The following is a 20,317-nucleotide window of genomic DNA, read 5'->3' as shown; positions in this document are numbered from 1 at the left end:
TTTGGACTGTGGGAGGAAACCCGGAGCACCCGGAGGAAACCCACGCGGACACGGGGAGAACATGCAAACACCACACAAAAAGGACCCGGACCGCCCCACCTGGGGATCGAACCCAGGACCTTCTTCCTGTGAGGCGACAGTGCTACCCAAGTGACAGTTAATATCCTCAATAAGTATTAGAAAAGCTTGTTATATCCATGTCAATCATTAGAATATATGAGCACTGCAATCTGTCTCATTTATTGTGTTCTCTAATAAGAAGACAGTTTTACTGTATTATCAGAAAACCTGATAATACAAATTGCGACGTTCCTGGATTGGTTTTATCAACCTGATAAGCTCTCAATGTTTAAAAAGTAAACTGAATTAAGTGGTTTAAAAGAGGTTTATTTATATACAACCACTTGATTGGTCAGTGACAAACATGGGAAGTATAAACGCGAACCTAGTTGCCAGCCAAGTAAACTCTTATTTTTAAGAGCTAAACATTATAGAATCAAAATTTAAGATTTACACTCTATTTTTTAGCTATTATTATTATTATTAGCCCACAAATATTAAACGTTGTGTATATGTGTCAAGCTGGATGGCTATGAACAGCTAGCACTTAGCTTGCTAGACAGCTAATACAATTCTGACCAAAACCCACTTTATTAACAAATATATTTCAACACCTAGTGTATTATTATAAATAAAAAATACCCTGACTATTACCTGCGCGGGTTGTTCCTTAGCTGTACATGCTCCTTCTTCTCCATCATGACTTGTTTTATCAGCTAACTAGCTAAACACCAACATTTAAATTGAACTTTATGCTAGCTAACAGCAGGTGTTTCGAATCTAGTTAAACCTGCATAAACCGACCAACATTCTTCGTTTATTCAGCTTCTGTAAGACGGTTAAATAATATTTAAAGCCGGGAGTTTGGCCTTAATTATTAACATTTGATAATAGCTTATTTCTACACTAATTTCTCATCCTTCCGCCTGTAGTTCCGCAATATGAGAAGAACAAGGTTGCCAGATCCGTCTAAGCAATTCAGACAACTGAATAACTCCGAATCGTTTATTGAATCGATTCTTTTGAACAACTCGTATGGGTATAGCAAATATATACGCAACAGCTTAAAACAGCGTCCAGAAAATGATGCTTTTTACAGTGCCACTTTTATTCACTTGCTCATTTTAGTAACTTCACCTCCTGACCAGGGTCTTGGTGGGGCCTCTTCAAAAACTCTGTAGGCAAGGCAGAATTTTACTCTGGTCAGGACATCCCATAAAGACACTTGCATTGCTTTTATACTCTTTCGTAGCAGTAAAAGCTGGTGAAGCAGACGCGAAACGAGAGGTTACCATACCAAGCAAGGATGCCAGGCAGTGGCGTAACTACGGGGGGGGGGGGTTACGACCCTCCACGACATGAACTCAACCACCCACCTCACTGCCCCCCCCCCCACACATTGGCTGCACGTATTATGCATGTATTATGGCAAGCCAAACAGGAAATATATAGCAAACATTGACATATATGGAATAAAACATAATATATATATAATTTGTTGAGGGGGCCCAAAATTTTCGAATGCGAGTGGGTGAAACAACGACATTGCTGCTTGTAGTGGTTTGTTTGTTTGTTTATTTGGATTTTTAACGTCGTGTTTTACACCCTTCGGTTACATCCACGACAGAAACTGTAGTTACTCGTTACACAAGATTTATCATTTTACAAGGTTATATCGAACACAGTCATGGACAATTTTGTATCTTTAATTCAGCTCACTTGCATTTCTTTGGACTGTGGGAGAAAACCGGAGCACCCGGAGTAAACCCACGCAGACACAGGGAGAACATGCAAACTCCACACAGAAAAGACCTGGACTGCCCCACCAGGGGACCTTCTTGCTGTGAGGCGACAGTGCTACCCACTGAGCCACCGTGCCACCCCTTGTAGTGGTAAATATTAATATTGTTGGTGCTGCTTATTTTGCACAAAGATGTGCTGAACTTAGTTTTTTTGTCTGTGTTTACTTACAAGTTTAATTTAAGTACAGATATTTACATTACTGTACCTGATTACTGTCCATAACCGATTTACACACACTCTTAAAAACAAAGGTTTTTTAGTTAAGACAACGTTCTGTTTGCATGCTTAAATAGATAGATAGATAGATAGATAGATAGATAGATAGATAGATAGATAGATAGATAGATAGATAGATAGATAGATAGATAGATAGATACTTTATTAATCCCAGAGGTAAAGTCAAGTATTACAACAGCTTAAAATACAGTACAATAGAAAAAAGTATTAAGTAATTAAAAGACTCAGATAAAAATTATTAATTAAATAGCTTCAAGGTGCGTAAGAAATATTAAGTAAGTATTGCAGTACAGTGTTGGTAGGAATAAATATATATGCAATATGTAATATAATAGAAAAATTACAAAAGTGTCTTGGCATTAAATGTCCAGAGATGTGCAATGACAAAAAATGATTCTTTGCATTTTGAAATGGTTCTTCAGATGATGCTAATGTACTGTATATTAAAATTGATTGATAGTTAAAGCATTTCTCATGTGCCCGTTGTTACATCTTTAATTTAAAAGATCGATATATTCAATTCTGAGTTTACAGATTTCACCTGACAAAAGGTTTTTGCATTGAGCCTTAATAAGGTGAAGTAATTTAGGCAACAAAGAGTATTATAATTTTTCTGTGACAAATTCCATCCCAAGATGGCACCTAATCATTGTTTAATTCAATTAATCTTAAAATGTAATTAATAGTGTTGAAGTCCATAAGATAGATTCCCCCTTCTTTATAAGGTCTAATTGTTTTATATACTCTGTTTTATTATTTCATCTTTAATATTACTGAGTCGCACAGGTTTTGGGGTCAATATAGAACTACACTTTGTAGTTCTACAATTACTGACTGTAGTCCATCTGTTTCTCTACATACTTTTTTTTAGCCTGCTTTCACCTGTTCTTCAATGGTCAGGACCACTACAGAGCAGGTATTATTCAGGTGGTGGATCATTCTCAGCACCGCAGTGACACTGACATGGTGGTGGTGTGTTAGTGTGTGTTGTGCTGGTATGAGTGGATCAGACACAGCAGCGCTGCTGGAGTTTTTAAATACCGTGTCCACTTATTGTCCACTCTATTAGACACGCCTACCTGGTCCACCTTGTAGATATAAAGTCAGAGACCACTGCACATCTATTGCTGCTGTTTGAGTTGGTCATCTTCTAGACCTTCATCAGTGGTCAGAGGACGCTGCCCACGGGGTGCTGTTGGCTGGATATTTTTGTTTGGTAGATTATTCTCAGCCCAGCAGTGACAGTGAGGTGTTCAAAAACTCCATCAGCGCTGCTGTGTCCGATCCACTCATACCAACACAACACACATTAACACACCACCACCATGTCAGTGTCACTGCAGTGCTGAGAATGATCCATCACCCAAATAATACCTACTCTGTAGTGGTCCTGTGGGGGTCCTGACCATTAAAGAACAGCATGAAAGGGGGCTAACAAAGCATGCAGAGAAACAGATGGACTACAGTCAGTAATTGTAGTACTACAAAGTGCTCCTATATGGTAAGTGGAGCTGATAAAATGGACAGTGAGTGTGGAAACAAGGAGGTGGTTTTAATGTTATGGCTGATCGGTGTATATTACTCTAGAGATACCTTCCGCTTTTGATAATAATACTTGTCCTTGAAGGGTCAAACTTCTTTGCATCCAACATTCAAAAATAGTTTAAGCTTTATTAATGTTTTTAAAAGTTACATTTAATTCTGATAGATGTTTTGTTTATCAATATTCCAAGATATCCAGCTAATTTTTTTTTTACTTGAATTCCATCAATTTGTGTAATGTGTAATTTTTTATGCATTCATTTTTTCTATCATTATTTTATTTAAAATGTATTTTTTCTTCATCTTCTATAGACTAAGCGAAGGTCAGTTTAATAAGCAATTTAGTTCATTTAGGATGTTAGCATACCTAACTGTTTTTTGGTTTATATTGTCGCTTACTAAATCTAATAGAGTATTTTCTACATTCAAATTTAAACATTTCCCATTTAGCAATGGTTGTACCTTCACTGTTCTCTGCAACTGTGTTGTAAATGATGTTATTTTATACCACTACAATAAATTGGATCAACAGAATTGAGTTTAATTTCCAATATCCTGTACTTATTCATCTAACAATTGTAGCAGTGGACAGACATATAGAGTAATGCATGAATGATCTGTTAGTATGGCTGGAGAAATATCACAATTAGTTATTAAAGGACCTAGCCAATCAGAGATTAACCAAAAATCAATTTGTGATGTCTGTGAGTGGTAGTTGAGTATGTAGCCTGACAACCTAAACACCCCGCTAAGAAACAATGCAGTGGCTTAAGAACAACAGCCCATTGTCACTCACTATAAAATCTGACTCAACGAGGATAAAGAATAACCAATTATGATATCCAAACATACTGATGACTTAATAACAAGTGGCTCTATTAAGTATTAAATTATGGAACTGAATACCTTTTTATTGCTCTAGTGGTATTTTTTTTTTTTTTTACAACTGTTTCCTTGTTAATACTATTTCACCTGGAATTCAAGTTAGTCAAAAGCATCTCACTTGTGAAACCTGAAAAACATCACATTTGCTTAACTAGATATTTTTCCCTGACAGTGGGGGGATGGCGATGTGCATGAATGTGAATACCAGGGGCTAGTTTCAGTCAGCAACTGACCATGGAACTTAAATGTCATGTTTTACACTTTGGTTACATTCATGACAGAAACGGTAGTTACTCCTTACACAAGATTCATCAGTTTGCCAGTTTAAGTCATACACAGTCATGGACAATTTTGTATCTCCAATTCACCTCACTTGCATGTCTTTGGACTGTGGGAGGAAACCGGAGCTCCTGGAAGAAACCCATGCAGACACAGGGCAGGGAGAGCATGCTAACCACACAGAAAGGACCTGGTCCTGGGTCCCACCTTCTTGCTGTGAGGCGACAGTGCTACCCACCGAGCCCCCGTGACACCAATAAAGCTGTATTTTTTTTTTTAGTTGGCAATGACTAATGTAAGCTCAAAACCCCAAAGACAACCATAGTGTGAAGTTTGTACACCCAATATGCCAACCCTAAATGAGTATTGTTTAAACATTGAATGCTTGGTTCTTTAATAACTAGAATTTTCTGAGTAAATGACTCTTTTGAAAGAACATTGATTTGACTGTTATACCTTTAGAATATTAACATAATATATACACACACACACACCAGAAAATATAGGTATAACTCTTCATCTCAATGGGTTTTCCCCAGACTATTAGTAAACAATAAACCAATAGAAAAACACATACAGGATTTGAAGGAGTAAAATGATTTTATTTTTATATACAAAAGTGTTTACAATGACATTAACTGTATACTGTGACTCACACAGCAGAGGTTTGGATGTCTAGGGCTATAACACAGACAGGTTCCACATGAATGCAAACCTCAGGTGAAACAAACACAAAGAGAACCAAAACCCCAAAACAGGCCTGTCATTTTAAATGAATTATAATGGGTCTAATTTATTTAGCCAAAACAGCTGTAAGATACAAGTCTGGTTATTTTGGAAGAAAGGAAAGGTAGTTTTATGTCTTAAGGCTGTCAATTTTTACTCTCCTACTACTCTCAAAAATACAATCATTTGTTCTACTTGTGGATCTTTACCCCATGTTTTATTGAAACAGTTAATATTTGCATTGTCCCTGTGATGGACTGGTGATCTGTTCAGAGTGTTTCCTACCTTTCGCCTAGTGAACTGTACCCACCGCAACCCTGAATGGGGTAAAGTGGTGGTAAAACAGGTAATGAATGAAAGATATTAGCATTGGTATACACACCATCTGAACCTATTTTGCAGTATATGTTCTGTAGATACAACATAAAACAGTGTAATAAAATGTGAACATACCAATATATGCTTAAGCACAAAAAAGAATGCCCACCTTCAGTCCTATTGGTCAACATTGATTCTGTAACCCCTGAATGAGTAAGCGAGTAGTCTCGAAGATGAACAGCAAAGGTAAAAACGAAATGACAGCGAAAGCTTATACATGAGCACATACTGCAGGCGGTTTGGGATAAAGATACTTAACACATCACTAGCCTCTGTCCTGTTTGAAATTCTAAACTGCCAATCAATTATACTCCATAATTGCAATAAAGAACTATGAACCTCAGCCTTTAAATTCAATGGTAATGAAGTATACTACTTGGGAAATCTAGCTAGGTCTTAAAATAAAGACCTGTCAAACATAAAATATATTCATTAACTAAATAATCTGTTTGTCAAACCAAATTAAACCAATAAAGAATAAACTGATATAAACTACAAATACCATCCTCCAAATTATGTTCTTTTTAACAGCACAAATGTGAGAAGGCCCCTGATACCATAGACCTGAGACAACACTTTTTACCACTTGAAACCTTGTATGACAGTTTTTACCATCCTACATAATTTGGATGAAACACTGCTGTTTATTATGGCTATTAAAATACATTATTTGAATACTATTAAAATCTACAGAATATGTATGTATCTGAAAGATGAAAATCCATTTTACCCTGCTGCTGAGACTTCACAATGAATATGTTACACTCCATACAGGTGGTGGGTGTTTCTTCTTACATAAAAAAAAAACAGATGTTGGGGCAAAGGTTTAAAATCTTGTGAGAAAGCATGCTAACCTTGCTGAGATTATAAGGTTAGCTAATTTACCATGTCCTTTGGGTACTCACTCACTTTGCTTAAGCTGCCTACAGTCCACCATACTGTTTATCGATGGAGAGCGTAGTTACACTTTAACTAAGGCAATGACCACGGCATCAGATACATGTGAAGCCGATCTTTTAAAGAGCAACCACTGATGAATAGTGTATGAGGCATATTTTAAAAACAGCAGGTATATTTTTTCAGCTTTTAAACTACCACCATGAAACAGAAATTAGAATTATATTTCCTTCTTGTGATATTCGTTGCTTACTAAAATTTAAAAGCTTTTAAACGTATTTGCCAGTGCCAGTCTTCATGTTTCCACAGCTTCAAGGCATCAGGTGACAGTGGTATGAGATGCAAAACCCAGCAGATCAAACTAAATAATATAATGTACTGGCTTTCACTTCCCTATCCAGAACCACAGCATTTAGTTAATAACTCATTGTTAGCTCATTTTCCCACTATTGAAAGCTTCCTTTCACCAAAAGTCAAAAAAATAAAAAAAATAATATCCTGTCCTGACAAAACTGAAGCAGTTAATATTTATTTAAAGGTGTCTGACAAGTCATAATTTCAATAACTTACCGGAGCAGTTTAGAAAACATAATTTTCTTCTAAACGTTCATGAGGTTTAATGAGGATCCACTATGATAAGATTATACAAAATGACTACACCAAATGACTTTACAGCTTTTTTTTTTTTTTTACTAACCCAGATTTGAAACTATTCTAAAACAAAAAAAGTATATATATTCAAATAAATTCAAACGCCATTTCTATAGTTATATATGGCTTTGAGGCAAGTTCTGTTCTTCAAAAAACATTTCTGCATTATTTTGAAATTCATTTCCCATAAATCCGACACACAAAGGTGCAGCAGCTTTAACCAGAACTCAGATTTTGCAAGCATAGAAAAACAAAAACAAATTAAAAAAGAAAAATCACACAGAAACTAAGAACTGATACAGATCTCTGATTTTTCAGATGAGAATACATTTTGACCCCAGCACAACAAAGCAGTCTGGCTTAAAAGTACAGAAAATTGTGCATACTTGTTTTATTCCCCAATTTATGTAACAGGGCAAAAACCTAGTTTGCACAGTGAGACAAAATTAATACCTATTCACAATAGGGAAAAAAAAACAAGCGCAAATAAGTAGATCAGGCCTGTTGTTTGACACTTTAAATCAGTAATTTATTGCTAAACCAACAGAATTCTTCATTCATTTAGTCATTCACCCAAACTGTGTCAAAGGCAGGTTTGCCAACAGGAGCTGATCAGATCATAGTTCATTTGCCAAATCTCCATGGCTTAAAGTTTCCTACATGGATTACAGGGCTAAAAAAATAGAACCGGGCATTAAAACATTGGTGGCTTTAACAATTGATAGCTCAGCATTGTGCTTTGAATGCAGCTTCAAGTTTTTGGATTGTAAAATGACAAGTAGTGGAATTAAGGCTTTGGAACAGCTCTCCCCTTATTGTGCTTTTGTCAATTTTATATAAAAATCTTCCACTCTGCTGTGATGAGAGGATAGGTTTAGAACTGCAGTCCCACCACAACACTGTATGTGATGCTGTCTGTTGAAGAGGTCACTCCTAACTCTGGTCAGGCAGTATGCTGTGTGGTTTTTTTTCTTTTTCTTTTCTTGGATGGCATTTACATCACACAACACTTCTTCTCCTCTGATGGGGCATTTCCATCTGCTTTTTCCATTTCCAAAATAATCCGCTTGAAAACTTCTACAGCGGTCTGTAAGCACAGAAAATATTTAATTGTACAAGGAATCACAGTAAGTGTTATAATATTCAGTGCTACAAAAACATAAATACACTTTTAAAAGCTGAAAGTATACATCAAACTATAAACAAAACGTGGCACTACAGCAATAGTAGTTTGGGATCGACATCTTATAAGAGAAGTTTGAATATTTCTACAGGACATGTCCTTACTGCGCATATGGTGTTTACAATATCAGACAACAACCACACAGAGCTGTATCACACACAGAGAGCCACACTAAGCTTCATGTGACTCTTTAAAACTCTGTAAAATATAAAAGCCAAAAGAAAACTGCTCATATGCAATTGTCCACAAGGCCTAAACAGCAACAAAATGCTGTACCCTTGGATTTAATCTAGCATGCTTAAAAGCTGTCTTACTGGAGTGCATTGTAAATTTGGACAAATGATTAAAGTGAACAGATGGTTACCGATAAGTGGCTACCCTTGGTAAATTTTGTAGACATTCAACTGCAAAATGGATTGTTCTATCTATCTATCTATCTATCTATCTATCTATCTATCTATCTATCTATCTATCTATCTATCTCATAAATCTGTGTTTACTCTTGTGAGTTACTAGAATGTTATAAATCATCAGCTTTAAAAACAGACAATGACTAGCACATAGCACTACACAAAAGTATGATTAAACGTGATTTATTATTACCTGGTTTTCCTTAGCAGATGATTCCATAAATGCAGCACCCCAGGAGTCGGCTAACTTTTTGCCCTCCTCTGGCTTAATCACTCTAAAAAAGAAAAAGAGAAAGAAAGAGAGAGAGTGAAAAGAAGAGAGACTAAATAAAACCGATAAATCAAGCTCCCTGAACCAACCTTGTCAGTCACTGTTCCTACCTTTCCATGTGAAGATCTTTCTTGTTTCCAACCAGAACAGTCGGCACCCTGGGGAAAAACAAACAAACAAACAGCTCTTTACATACATACATCTTTACATACATTTTTACATAAATATTAAACACACACACACTTACTGTATCTTCCCAACCATGTCAAGCAGCTTGTCATGTAGAACCTGAACAACTTCAAAGCTAGTATGAACAAAATCAAGAGGAAGATAAATGAATGTAAGGCATTTTTCCTTTATGCTACAAAGTACAAACAAACAGTATTGTAACATTTCTTTAAAACTCTTAACAAAAGCAAACTAGGACACCAACCTTTTCATTGAGGTGACTGAGTAAACCAAGACATAACCATGAATGTCCATTGAGTGAGACTGAGGGAAAATGGAATATTCATCCTAAAACAAAGAAAAGCACATGTCAGATAGGCATCATAGAAAATCTAATATTTGTAAAATCTTATAGTTATATAAAAAAAAAAAAAATTCTTAAATCATTCACAAGACAAGACAGAGGAGCATATTAAAATTCAGGATCCACAGTGTTAGGTAGATAACAGGCATTTGTATTTTTTAAATAAATCAATTACAAAACTATTAAAAACAAAAACAGATGCAATCTTCAATCTGACACATTTCTTTACATTATAACTTTAATAATTCTGAATCTGCAAGACAGTTAAAAAACAAAGACATGAGAGGATGAATTCAGGAGGTGGCTTACTAAAAGGCATTTTACTTACTGACAGAATATCACTTTGCAAACCAGGTTAATTTGTTTGATGGTTAGTGTACGTTTTTATATAGTCATGTAAAAAAGTTAGGACACCCCATGAGAACCTTTGTCTTTTTGAACATATTTAAACATATGAACATTTGAGCTTCATTTGAACAGTACTGAGAGATGGAGCTTATATAAATAAACGAAAAAGTTTTTTTTAATTACTTCTAAACACAAGTTGAAATTGTAATTAACAAAAATGAAAATTTATTGTGAGGAAAAAGTTAGGACACCCCCACATTTATTACTACTAATATTATAATCAGGTCACCACATCAGCTGCAATGATTAGACCATCATCAAAGGACACTGGATTTTTATTTAAACCTCAGACATTAGTTTGGTTTGCTCTTGATTGTTGAAGTAAGTGATATCACCATGGCGAGATCTAAAGAGCTCTCTGAGGCCTTCAGAAAGAAGGTTGTAAATGCATATGAGTCTGGGAAGAGATTTAAAAAGATCTCAAAACAATTAGAAATCAGCCATTCCACTGTCCGGAAAATCATTTACACGTGGTGAACATTTAAAACAACTGCCAACATGGCCAGGTCAGGCCGTCCTAGCAAGTTCAGCCCAAGAGCAGACCGCAAGATGCGTAAATAAGTCTCCAATACTCCTACAATGTCATCACAGGACCTACAGGTAGCTCTTGCCACAGCTGATGTCAAGGTACATGCATCTACCATCAGAAAGAGACTGCACAAGTTTAATTGTCATGGGAGGTGAGCAAGAAGGAAACCCTTGCTGTCAAAAAAAAAAAAACATCAGGGCAAGACTAAAGTTTTCCAGAGAACACCTACACAAAGACCAGGACATCTGGAACAATGTGCTTTGGACAGATGAATCCAAAATTGAATTATTTGGGCACAGTAACAGAAGACATGTTTGGCGCAAACCAAACACAGCATTTGGGAACAAGAACCTCATACCAACTGTGAAGCATGGAGGTGGAAATGTCATGGTTTGTGGCTGCTTTGCAGCAGCACGGCCTGGCAAGCTCTCCATTAAAGAATCCATGATGAATTCTTTACTGTATCAGAGGAAAATGTAAGACAGTCTGTCCAAAAACTGAAGCTGACGCAGAGGTGGACCATGCAGCATGACAACGACCCAAAACATTCCAGTAAATCCACCAAGGAATGGCTCAAAAGAAATAAATGAAGAGTTCTGGAATAACCAAGTCAAAGTCCGGATATTAATCCTATTGAGATGCTGTGGGGTGATTTAAAACGGGCTGTGCATGCAAGAAACCCCTCAAACCTCACACAGCTGAAAAAACTTTCTCCCAGTCCATGTCAGAGACTGGTAGATGGTTATATGAAACGTTTAATTGAGGTATTTCAGCCAACCAATTTCCATTTTTGTTCATTACATATTACAACTTGTGTTCAAAAATTATTTTTCATTTGTTTAATGATATAAGCTCCATCTCTCAATACTAGAGATGGGACGATCGATCGACTTTCAATCGATATCGGCCGATTTTCAATCAAAATATGCTATCGACGATCGGACGATATTTCCCAAATGTAGCCGATCCGATCACTTGATATATAAAGATCACGTTAAGTTAACAGCTCAGTGAATTGATCTAGACTTTGCGCTACAAAACACGAACCATCACATCACCATTCATCAACCATCATACAGAAACCATCATGAAAGCTCTTCACGACCTAAAATAACATCATTAACTTTGTGCATCATACATACGATGCAATTTTGCTGACTGAAATATTTACTTTAAAAAGATAATTCAACCCGGTCACATCTGAGCCGATTCTATCAGCACATTATTCAAACTCGTGTTCAGTTTGGTAACTCGTAAGTGGTTCTTGCTTTTGATGTAAATGAGAACAGAAACGTTACAGAGCCAATCAGAGGCAAAAGTTTATTCATTACCAAATTCGTTAGTTCAGGATCATCTGCTAAACTTTTAGGGTAATCAGAACTTTTAGCTCCACAGACGGAACGAGTCTGACTCGGTGACCGCTCTGTGGTAATAGCGGTTTAATTAAGCTTTTAAATTAAGCTTTTTAATGTAAGAAAGTCACACAAAATGTTCTGTAGTAGCTGGTGTTTATTTAAAACCACAGCATATATTAATAACAGTAAAAACGGAGAGAGAAACTTACGCGTCACATTCGACTCCTGAATCAGAATCATTTAAAGCGACACTGTGAACAAAGCGTTTTTTTAAAGAAACACACACGCTGTTGCTTTCGGTTTTTCTTTTAAGTTTTTTTCAGACTAAACTGGATAACATTAAACCTGTGTGTGTGTGTGTGTGTGTGTGTGTGTGTGTGGTCAGTTAGACTAATAAGATATGTCTCCTGTGGGTGAAAAAAATAATTGTTTGGATACTTTATTATTTACTGCTGATTTTGCGCTAAAAATTGCACGATCGAAATCGACTATCGGCCGATTGCCCTGAAAGGAGATCGGAGATCGCAATCGATGCCAAAAAACCCGATCGGTCCATCTCTACTCAATACTGTTCAAATGAAGCTCAAATGTCAAAAAGACAAAGGTGTCCTAACTTTTTCACATGACTATCTGTATTTTTAAAAGCAACCTTGTCTAAAAATTTAACACAAAGCAATAATTGACCCTATTTTCTTATTGCAATAACATTTATTTTTACTTACTAGGCATTGCTTAATAAGTGGCTTAAAGTAAACTCTATGGCCAAATGTATACAAATGTATATAAGCAAGGCCTTCTTGTCCAACAATACATTTCTCAACCACTAATTAAAAGCAAGAGACAACAAACATTAATAAACATTCAATGCAAGAGTAAATCTGAGAATAATTACCTGTCCAGCTGTGTCTACCAGTTGTAGATTAAAGTCTTGTCCGTTTACAGACACCATTTTATTAAAAGCTGAAAGGAGAAACAGTAAAGCACACATTTAACAACAGTGTTTTTGGTCAATTTAGTATACCATGTGGGAACTGATATTACACTACATCCCATTAATGTTCTATCTGGCTTACATCTACAAGATGCTTTTAAATGCTTGTTGCTTTTATTTGGACTATGATCTTGTACATAAAAACTATTTTAATGACACTATTTTAACATTGCGTCAGCATTGACTTATGAAAGTATACTACAAGTATCTAATACATTGTGTATTAAATATACTGTATATACATACACACACATATGTGCAAAGATAGAGAGATAAATATACAGTTTTTTTTTTTTAAATAATGTTTGAGTTAACGTATCGACATTTAGTCACACCCATTCATGTAGATATTGAAAAGAAACTAACCAGTCATTTTTAATTGATAAGTTCAGTCTATTTAAAGTGAATATTCATTTCACCAGTCAGTTTAGAAAAATCTGAAGTAATGATACACAATTGCTAAATGTGACCGGAAGAAGGTTAACAAATGACACACTTTGAGAAAAACAACAAAATAAGAAGTGTGTGATAGTACTCACTGTTTTCAATGGTAGGGTCATATGAGTCAACAAACTGTCCTTCCACAAACTGAATTGTAAGAGAGGACTTTCCTGTTGAAAAATGAGAGAGAGAGAGAGAGAGAGAGAGAGAGAGAGAGAGAGAGAGAGAGAGAGAGAGAGAGAGAGATTACAGAAAATTACACATCAACAATTTGGAACAAAACTTTAGCTAAGCCATGGCATGTTGGCCCTCAAAGAGCATTTGTAAAACTTCCATTGGGCCAATCCATCTCTTGCAGCCTTCCAGCATGACTATGGATGCCAACCTACCCACAGCGAGCATGGTAATGGACTTTACAGCAGTAATGTTAAAATGTTGTTTTTTAACTGTGACCGTTTTTACATTATTTCACCATATTTCTTTAGTTATTTTTTGCATGACTGGGACTTTGTACAGGTCTGTGGCCTATTCTACTGCCAAGAGCACATAAAATACAATTCAAATTTTTTATCACATATATAATAAAAGTTTTTAAGTACTAAAAGGCAGGGTTTTTCAAACCCTGGGTCGCGACCCTTGGGTGGGTTGCCAGCCAAAAAATGGGTAGCAGAGAATAATTTTGTTTTGTAATATTTATTCTATATAATATTCATCATTCATCACTATACCTAACCCTACTGCATTAATGGAAACAGAACTTAATACAGATATTAAAATGACCTTGTAAGTGTTATATAATATTAATTTTGGTTTCCCCATTTATTACACCTTTTCACTTTTTCTTCCAATCCATTAGTTTTTCTTTCTTCCTTACTGCCGCTTGGACCACCCCTGTAATGGCCAGAAAGAGGCGCATATTGCTTCTTATCACCTGCCAGTGGTGGATTCCTACACAGAGCCTAGAGAATGCTTTGAATCTGGCTTTTTAGAAAAGACAGATAAATCTACAAGCAAGCATGTACAAACAATGTACTGCTCAGTTCCATAAATAATGTTTCTATTAACTTATTCTAACATTAATTTGGGTTGAGGAATCAAAAAAAGAAATGCTAACACCATAAACCCCACTATGAGAACCACTGACTTAGCTGGTAGACATTTCACAACCCTACATGGAACTGATATTGTTATACCAAATAAGCAAGACTTTTCTTTTTTTTTTTTACTTTCATAGGGATAATATATGTAGGTATGTCCTAATACAACATGTCCTCTTTTTGTAAGGTAGAAAATGTGTCCAACCTAACATGTCCAGGATTTAAGTTTCACTATCATTTTTGACATTTGTTTTTAGCAGTCGTCTACATTATGCATGCATTTTTGTATTGCTGTAACCTTTCTCTGTAGGTTGTCTTTGGGCACGCCATGACTGGTCAATGATATACACCGTCTTTACACAACTACTTAGTTAATTATTCATTAATTTATATTTGACATGAAGGTGGGCTGGTTGCAGTAAAAAGAAAGTGCATTTCTGTCTCAATTTTACCTGCCATGTGTCAGGAACAAATAACAAATTTCCTATCCAGTGTTGCTATCTAGCCAAATGTGCTGGATGTCATTACCAATTAAACTGCGCAAAATTAAAGAATTTCCTTTTTATTGCATAACACGCTTCGCAAAGTTTTACGGTACCGATCGTTACTGGAACCCCATCAGTCACAACCAGCCACCTTCGGCTAATACCTGCCTCGTTTTGTCGATCTTCCCTTTTTTGAAACACAAAATACGATCACGCTGTTATACAGTGCTGGCCAAAAGTATTGGCACCCCTGCAATTCTGTCAGATAATACTCAATTTCTTCCAGAAAATGATTGCAATTACAAATGCTTTGATATTAAAATGTTCATTTAATTTGTCTTCAATGGAAAACCACAAAAAGAATTGTCAAAAAGCCAAATTGGATATAATTCCACACCAAACATAAAAAAGGGGGTGGACAAAAGTATTGGCACCCTTTGAAAAATCTTGTGATGCTTCTCTAATTTGTGTAATTAACAGCACCTGTTACTTACCTGTGGCACATAACAGGTGGTGGCAATAACTAAATCACACTTGCAGCCAGTTAAAATGGATTAAAGTTGACTCAACCTCTGTCCTGTGTCCTTGTGTGTACCACATTGAGCATGGAGAAAAGAAAGAAGACCAAAGAACTGTCTGAGGACTTGAGAAGCAAAATTGTGAGGAAGCATGGGCAATCTCAAGGCTACAAGTCCATCTCCAAAGACCTGAATGTTCCTGTGTCTACCGTGCGCAGTGTCATCAAGAAGTTTAAAGCCCATGGCACTGTGGCTAACCTCCCTAGATGTGGACGGAAAAGAAAAATTGACGAGAGATTTCAACGAAAGATTGTGCGGATGGTGGATAAAGAACCTCGACTAACATCCAAACAAGTTCAAGCTGCCCTGCAGTCCGAGGGTACAACAGTGTCAACCCGTACTATCCGTCGGCGTCTGAATGAAAAGGGACTCTATGGTAGGATACCCAGGAAGACCCCACTTCTGACCCAGAGACATAAAAAAGCCAGGCTGGAGTTTGCCAAAACTTACCTGAGAAAGCCAAAAACGTTTTGGAAGAATGTTCTCTGGTCAGATGAGACAAAAGTAGAGCTTTTTGGGAAAAGGCATCAACATAGAGTTTACAGGAAAAAAAACGAGGCCTTCAAAGAAAAGAACACGGTCCCTACAGTCAAACATGGCGGAGGTTCCCTGATGTTTTGGGGTTGCTTTGCTGCCTCTGGCACTGGACTGCTTGACCGTGTGCATGGCATTATGAAGTCTGAAGACTACCAACAAATTTTGCAGCATAATGTAGGGCCCAGTGTGAGAAAGCTGGGTCTCCCTCAGAGGTCATGGGTCTTCCAGCAGGACAATGACCCAAAACACACTTCAAAAAGCACTAGAAAATGGTTTGAGAGAAAGCACTGGAGACTTCTAAAGTGGCCAGCAATGAGTCCAGACCTGAATCCCATAGAATACCTGTGGAGAGATCTCAAAATGGCAGTTTGGAGAAGGCACCCTTCAAATCTCAGGGACCTGGAGCAGTTTGCCAAAGAAGAATGGTCTAAAATTCCAGCAGGGCATTGTAAGACACTCATTGATGGTTACCGGAAGCGGTTGTTCGCAGTTATTTTGTCTAAAGGTTGTGCTACCAAGTATTAGGCTGAGGGTGCCAATACTTTTGTCCGGCCCATTTTTGGAGTTTTGTGTAAAATGATAATTGATTTGACTTTTTTTTCATTCTCTTTTGTGTTTTTTCATTGCAAGCAAAATAAATGAAGATATTAATACCAAAGCATTTGTGATTGCAATCATTTTCTGGAAGAAATTGAGTATTATCTGACAGAATTGCAGGGGTGCCAATACTTTTGGCCAGCACTGTATGTCTATTCATCACTTCTGATTTCAAGCCAAAAGAAGGTTAAATGACTTTCTGGACTGCAAAGAAAATAAAAATATTGGTGCTTTGTCTCTTCAGTCAAAAAAGCAACTTGTTAGCCACCATCGACAATCCACAATGTGGCAGGTTGACAAATGAAAGGCAAAGCGAAGTCACCGTAACTGGCTAACTGCTTAGCACGTTGCTAGTTAGCAATAATAAAAAGATAAAAAAGAATAACTTACCGACTGACCGGTAGCCCATCACAGCAATCTTTCTGTGTTTGGGTTGCGGCATGATTACACAGTAGTTAGTTATTGGAAGTTGAAATAAATAAACTGAAAGAAAATTAGCAAATTTATTAGCTACACTTTAGCTCCACATGCGCATCAAGTCACATGACAATAACAAAACTTTGTTCCAGTAAACCGCTCCGCGCTGGCTGGGCCTCTTCACTCTAACTGCACTTTACCAGCACTAACCACCGATTTCCCTCTCCGTCCAGACATACACAACCTCTACACTGCGAATACTGTCGTTATTTACCCTACACACTTTGTTATTGTAGACTAAAATTCGTTTTTAACACTGTAAGCAACAACAGAAAAAGCGGACTCACTGCCGCAACGCGCTCACTCGGGGTCTTGAGAAAAAAAAACTTCCCCACGAGTGGTTAACTGTCGTAAAATGCCGTTGACAGGCGCGACACTTGGGCATGCTTTCAGGCAGGCACAATGATTTATTCAACAGCTCTATTAACGCGATAGTACGAAGGCGTATTAAGGCCACGTTAAAGAAAAATATTGTTTTAAGTTTCGATTTTGAGGATAAAGTCGTATAAGTGTCGATTTTGAGAATAAAGTCGAAATAATTATGAGAATAAAGTCGTATAAGTGTCGATTTCAAGATTAAAGTCTAAATAATTACAAGAATAAAGTCATATAAGTTTCGATTTCGAGATTACAGTCAAAATAATTACGAGAATAAAGTTGTATAAGTGTCGACTTCGACAAAAAAGTCGAAATAATTACGAGAATGAAGTATAAGTTTTGATTTCGAAATTAAAGTCGAAATAATTATGAGAACAGTCATATAAGTTTCGATTTTGAGATTAAAGTTGAAATAATTACGAGAATAAAGTTGTATAAGTTTTGATTTTAAGATTAAAGTCTAAATAATTACAAGAATAAAGTCATATAAGTTTCGATTTCGAGATTACAGTCAAAATAATTACGAGAATAAAGTTGTATAAGTGTCGACTTCGACAAAAAAGTCGAAATAATTACGAGAATGAAGTATAAGTTTTGATTTCGAAATTAAAGTCGAAATAATTATGAGAACAGTCATATAAGTTTCGATTTTGAGATTAAAGTTGAAATAATTACGAGAATAAAGTCGTATAAGTTTCGATTTCAAGATTAAAGTTGAAATAATTACGAGAATAAAGTCGTATAAGTTTTGATTTCGAGATTAAAGTCGAAATAATTACGAGAATAAAGTCGTATAAGTGTCGACTTCGACATAAAAGTTGAAATAATTACGAGAATAAAGTCGTATAAATTTCGATTTCGAGATTAAAGTTGAAATAATTACGAGAATAAAGTCGAAATAATTACGAGATTAAAGTCTAAATAATTACGAGATTTAAGTCAAAATATTGTGGCCATAGCCATCTCCTGCACATCAGCACCAGTTTGTTATTAGTTTAAGGACAATGAAATGGCTTAAATATAAACTGGGTTTATTTAGAAGAACGTGCGCCATCGGTGCGCTCAGCATCTGCGTCGTCAGCAGTACTTCAACCGAGTCTTATGACGATAAACTAAAGCCATATGGCATCGTTATAAATGATTGCATTGACGGGTTTAGTCGTCATGTCATGTGGATGGAAGCGTACAATACAAACAACCACCCAAAAATAATCGCGGGTTATTGGATAACCACAGTAACACTCATTATAAGCTGCCCACGGTGCATGTATGCCGATCCAGGTACTGAGACCCGTGCTTCTCTGAACTGACAAGCCTGCGACGGCTGCACAACCTTAATATTCTAAAACTCTTAATATTTCCACTTTATTCTCATAATCATTTTGACTTTAATCTCAAAATAATTTCGACTTTATTCTCATAATCATTTCAACTTTATTTTCATAATATTTTGACTTTAATCTCGAAATCGAAACTCATACGACTTTATTTTTTAAATCAAAATGTAAAAATATTTTTTACAGTGGCCCTAATGCGCCATCGTATGATAGTTCACCTAGTTTTATTACTAGCTAAATATTAAATGAAAATGCTAAAAATGGCCATCTTTTATTTATTTTATAAATTTGGATTTAAAAAAATTGCAAACAGTAAATTCATTGAGCCCCTTATACAGTAGAACAAGAAATAATGTAGATGTGTTAACTGTCTTAAAGCACTTTAGATTTATATAAATGTAGCACATTTTCTATGAAGGAATTTATTTTATATTATTGTATCATATTTTATTTTACTTTATTTTATATGTTATGCTATTGGAACAAAATTCCTTAAATGATTTGTAATTTCTCTGGCTTTTGTTTTCTTTAATGTTTTTTTTATTTTATTTTTTTTATTGTTCTTGAACATATACTGTTTATTGTTGTACTAATATTAAGTCATATTTTGGTAATAGACCGACTAGGCATAACATTATGACCACTGACAGGTGAAGTGAATAACACTGGCACTCCAAAATTGGCATTGTAATTCACTGAAATACCAAGACATTTTGAGAGGGAGTGTTATGTTTTTGGTGGTGAAATTAAATTTGGTGATAAATGAACCTCCCTGCAAGACAATTCTCCCAAGCACACTTCCAAATTAACCAAAGCTTGATTATTGAATCAGACCTGGAATGTTCTAAAGTGGCCTTCTCAGTGAACACTGATTATCTCTTCATCACGGCACCTGTTAGTGGGTGGGATATATTAGGCAGCAAGTGAACATTTTATCCTCAAAGTTGATGTGTTAGAAGCAGGAAAAAAAGAGCAAGCGTAAAGATTTAAGTAAGTTTGACAAGGGCCAAATTGTGATGGCTAGACAACTGGGTCAGAGCATCAGCTCTTGTGGGGTGTTCCCGATCTGCAGTGGTCAGTATCATTCATGGGTGGCCAAGGCTCATTAATGCACGTGGGGAGTGAAGGCTGGCCTGTGTGGTCCGATCCAACAGACGAGCTACTGTAGCTCAAATTGCTTAAGAAGTTAATGCTGGTTCTGATAGAAAGTTGTCAGAATACACAGTGCATCACAGTTTGTTGCTTATGGGGCT

The 20,317-nt window shown here is 36.2% G+C and overlaps 2 protein-coding genes across 3 annotated transcripts in view; both read right to left on the bottom strand.

The window, feature by feature from the left end:
* Positions 1–808, bottom strand: part of LOC134316367 (serine/threonine-protein kinase 4-like) — a 48,051-nt gene extending 47,243 nt beyond the window's left edge. Inside the window, exon 1 of the mRNA XM_062996726.1 lies at positions 715–808. Coding sequence (XP_062852796.1) covers positions 715–761 — 47 coding nt within the window. The 5' untranslated portion in view covers positions 762–808. The remainder of the gene's footprint in view (positions 1–714) is intronic.
* A 4,579-nt stretch (positions 809–5,387) lies between these two features.
* rhebl1 (Ras homolog, mTORC1 binding like 1) lies at positions 5,388–17,669 on the bottom strand. 2 transcript variants are annotated; one of them, XM_062997554.1, is made up of 9 exons: positions 17,637–17,669; positions 17,263–17,355; positions 13,677–13,748; positions 13,039–13,106; positions 9,756–9,838; positions 9,570–9,626; positions 9,433–9,480; positions 9,245–9,326; positions 5,388–8,545 (listed from the first exon to the last, which is right to left on the bottom strand). In XM_062997554.1, exons 2-9 carry the CDS (start codon positions 17,312–17,314, stop codon positions 8,453–8,455), a joined length of 555 nt encoding a protein of 184 aa, XP_062853624.1. In that variant the 5' UTR covers positions 17,315–17,355; positions 17,637–17,669; the 3' UTR covers positions 5,388–8,452. The 2 variants fall into 2 exon arrangements, with proteins under 2 accessions (XP_062853624.1, XP_062853623.1); XM_062997553.1 differs by having other exon boundaries at positions 17,263–17,654.
* Positions 17,670–20,317: the final 2,648 nt, after the last annotated feature.

Source organism: Trichomycterus rosablanca, chromosome 6 (genome assembly GCF_030014385.1).
Source record: "Trichomycterus rosablanca isolate fTriRos1 chromosome 6, fTriRos1.hap1, whole genome shotgun sequence".
NCBI lineage: Eukaryota > Metazoa > Chordata > Actinopteri > Siluriformes > Trichomycteridae > Trichomycterus > Trichomycterus rosablanca.
This window is presented reverse-complemented; position numbering and strand designations above follow the sequence as displayed.

Bases quoted from the DNA above. Each gene is read 5' to 3' on its own strand.
- rhebl1 (XM_062997554.1), bottom strand. From the start codon at position 17,314: ATGCCGCAACCCAAACACAGAAAGATTGCTGTGATGGGCTACCGGTCA. The intron at 13,107-13,676 runs GTGAGTACTATC...TTCTCCTTTCAG, and splicing joins TGACCCTACCATTGAAAACA to CTTTTAATAAAATGGTGTCT. The intron at 9,627-9,755 runs GTTGGTGTCCTA...TGTTCATACTAG, and splicing joins TCAGTCACCTCAATGAAAAG to CTTTGAAGTTGTTCAGGTTC.